The sequence below is a fragment of the Wolffia australiana genome, chromosome 6 (genome assembly GCF_029677425.1).
Source record: "Wolffia australiana isolate 7733 chromosome 6, ASM2967742v1".
NCBI lineage: Eukaryota > Viridiplantae > Streptophyta > Magnoliopsida > Alismatales > Araceae > Wolffia > Wolffia australiana.
The window spans coordinates 10,954,038-10,957,560 of NC_135840.1; the positions used below are offsets into that span (position 1 = coordinate 10,954,038).

Sequence of the window (3,523 nt, forward strand, 5' to 3'; positions counted from 1 at the left end):
GTGTTTTTGGTAGAGCTAATAACCGAAGGCTGGATGAACACGATTGTCGACAGCTGCCGATTGCTGGCGCTATTTTGTGGCTGTATGCTCTTAAACATCGGTTTGTCGAATGTGCTTATCAGATTCCATGCTCCGGATAGCGACAATAACCGTTATTCACACGCCTTGTTCAAAGGATCGGGGTTATATCGTCTTAAATTGAAGTAATAAACCCGCTATACAACTACTGTGACTTGAAGATCTCTGTTTAAATAAACAGAAGAATGCGGCATGGGCGGCGGCCTTTATTGATTGACAAGGTAATGGGTTAAGTTCAATTGGTATCCTCGGAGTCAGCGATGTCTTTTCACCCCTCGTGTCATTTTTCTGAGAGCAATGAAAATCAGGTCCTCAATGGCACAAACACCATAAAGGCTAAGCAGCGTCGCGCTTATGTCTTTGTTGAGGTCAAAATAAGATAGGGTCCAAAAGTTGTAACAGAAAGAAATTAATCTTGAAGCCAAGAAAACTGAACAGCCTGATCCTCAAATTCGACTTGAAATCGGTCAATTTGAACGATGTGTATTTATGTCTTTCTAGAGAAACCGCGCTGGAATTGAATACATGCCGCCTCAAAGAAAATGTAAGAAAATCCAATCTTGATTTGCCATGAATGAGAAGTTCATTCGAACCGTGGTCCAGTTGTCCGAGACTGGAAAGGTGAGAAGAGAGCGCGTGGGAACCATGGAAGATGGTGCTGAACAGATTACCGCGGCGACAGGAAACGGCGATGGACACTGCTAATACACCACGTTGACCTGCGAATAGCTGAAGATAGAACGCGCAGACGGTGGGATGTGGTAACAAAACGTCATCAGTGAGGCTGTGCAACCTTCTATAAAATGGGTTCTGTGCAGATACGGCGCCATAGCCCAAGACCTACGTCATCCTTCCACAATCCTCTCCCATCCTACTGACGACACTACCAAACAGTAGTTCCAGCCTTAGTCGTTCGCGGTGTCTTCAAGGTAAGTTCCACCTATGGATGCTGCGTCACAAGAGCCATGGGCTTTTCCGAATTCGATGCTACTACAAGCAGATTCACGCTACGAGGACTCTGTTCATGGAGTCCGTTTCGCTCCAGAAGACGAATGGCTTCGGCGGCACCAGGCGATTGAAACCTCGTCGGCTGTATACCATTACCAACTTGTGCAACTACAAAGGCTCATGGGGCAATGTCAGAGTTCTTTATCGGTCGCCTCCAGCGCAGGAAATGAAGCCAGGCATCATCGTGGAGTGAGACAGCGGCATTGGGGAAAGTGGGTCGCGGAGATCAGACTACCTCAGAATCGACTGAGGGTCTGGCTTGGGACTTATGATTCCGCCGAGGCCGCTGGCTATGCATATGATTATGCTGCTCGTAAGGTACGCGGGGAATATGCAAGACTCAATTTTCCTCATCTTCCGGGCGGCGCCAGCGATACAGACAGATGCACTCTGCAGGATATTGAGTCCTCCGTGGACGCCAAAATTCAGGGCTTTTACAAGAGACTTAGCAAGAAAATGCAGAAACACAATCACGAAGTGAAGGAATTCTATCAGAACCCTCCTGAGAAAGTTAGGAGCAAAAGACATGCGAAAGAGGGGGAGAAGGCCGTCGTTGGTTCCTCAACGGCCGCCAGCACCAGCTGTTTTTCAGGTCACCTTGAGTTGACTTCATCGTCGTCTTCATCTTCCATCAGTGAGGAGACAATGATGAACCTGGATTACATGATGGAAGAGCTCGACAGTGAATGCTCCTTAGCTATGATGCCGTCCTTTGACCCGGAGCTGATATGGGAAGTCCTGGGAAATTGACCTGTCAATCATGAAATCATGTTTCAGTGCCGTGAGGAACGTTTGCCGTTCCCTGCTGCCGATCAAAGGAATTTGAATTCCTCCTATTTTTTTTAAGGGGACGGAGATGTAAGTTCCCCTTCTGCCCAGTCAGTTTTTTATACACCAGATTACCAAAGCGACGTGATAACTTTTTTTAATAAAGACTCACTAAGTCGTTCTCTTAGCTAAACTCGCCCTTCTTGTCGGGGGGAAAGAGAGAGGGAAGAGAGAGAGAGAGAGAGAGAGAGAGAGAGAGAAAGAGAGAGAGAGAGAGAGAGAGAGAGAGTGCAACTGGTAACTGGGCAGAAGGATCTTAAGGCAGAAGCATACCTGAATCCTCTCCTACCGACAGGGGTATGAAGACCTCATGTAATGCATAGTCCAGGGTCCACAACCCTACTCATAGATAGGGTTTGACGGTCCCAGTCTGGTCTATGTTTTTAGCAAAGAACTAAACCTTACCTAAACTTCAGTCCGGTCCTGGTCTGTTGTTGTTTGGTTCCAATCCGCTTTCGACAGGTCCCGGTCTATCAGATTGACCAGTAAAAGCCAAAGTATAGAAATTGTGTTCATATAATGTTAAATATCCTCTACAACAAGTGGGGGCCCACAGATGGTCATATATATAGTGTCTACGCTGAGCTAAAAAAAAACCCTCTCTGTTAGGTTGGAATTTTATTTTTAGGTTTATAAAAAATATTAAATCAATGTTAATGGTATTCTTCTAGTTCCAAACTGATTTGACCATTGGACCAAAACCTGTTTCACAAACCTGTCCTCTCTCAAATGAAGGATCTAACCTCCGTCCTAAGTGTCCATTCCTACTCATAGATCGTACTTTCAGTTTGTATTACTGCCTAACCACCCACCTCAATGTTTGTAACTGATCTAGTTTTCACCCTATTTGCACCCATACCCTTGTGAATAATTAACAATTCCACACTTTATAGAATCAACGTGACTGTTTTCCCTTGCAATGTCTAGTGATGTACCATTATATCTGTGTTATGCCACATTCGCTCCCATAAAACTACTAGAAGTATCAGGATCTTGTAATTATATGACTATGTTGTCAATATATCATTTGAAGTTCTAGGGAATTCACTCAAATTAAGGGACCAGATATTGCAAAGTATCAGGATCTTGTGATGTACCATTATGTCTGTGTTATGCCACATTCGCTCCCATAAAACTACTAGAAGTATCAGGATTTTGTAATTATATAACTATGTTGTCAATATATCATTTGAAGTTCTAGGGAATTCACTCAAATTAAGAGACCAGATATTACTAGTGCTTATATATGATGAAGTCATAGTTACAATTTGTCGTAAGCAAATGTTTTTGCGGTCTCATAAAGAATATTTACAGTACATTAAGAATTGTACTTTTAAACTAATTTATCATAATTTAAAATATATTTATACTTGTGTGTTTTTTCATCAAGATGAAGTTTCAACAATAGAGCAGAAATTCAAAATCATGAAGATGAATTTTCTTTAAGTTGACTACAGAATGTTATATGTGAAGTTTTGTAATACTGTATTAGGTTATTTTTTCTCTTCACTTCTTTGATAGATAAGCCTCCATGGGAACATACTACCCACTAAAAGATTTCATTGAACTCTAAACTCAGATCATCTAGATATATAACATTGAACATCAC

The 3,523-nt window shown here is 42.5% G+C and overlaps 1 protein-coding gene across 1 annotated transcript; it reads left to right on the forward strand.

Annotated features, from left to right (window-relative positions):
• The first annotated feature begins 692 nt into the window (after positions 1–692).
• LOC144704900 (ethylene-responsive transcription factor ERF061-like) lies at positions 693–1,997 on the forward strand. Its single transcript, XM_078577479.1, has one exon. The coding sequence runs from the start codon at positions 1,021–1,023 to the stop codon at positions 1,834–1,836; it is 816 nt and encodes a 271-aa protein (XP_078433605.1). The 5' UTR covers positions 693–1,020; the 3' UTR covers positions 1,837–1,997.
• Positions 1,998–3,523: the final 1,526 nt, after the last annotated feature.

What these genes read in the sequence shown, in the direction of transcription:
- LOC144704900 (XM_078577479.1), top strand. Translation starts at nt 1,021, where the DNA reads ATGGATGCTGCGTCACAAGAGCCATGGGCTTTTCCGAATTCGATGCTA.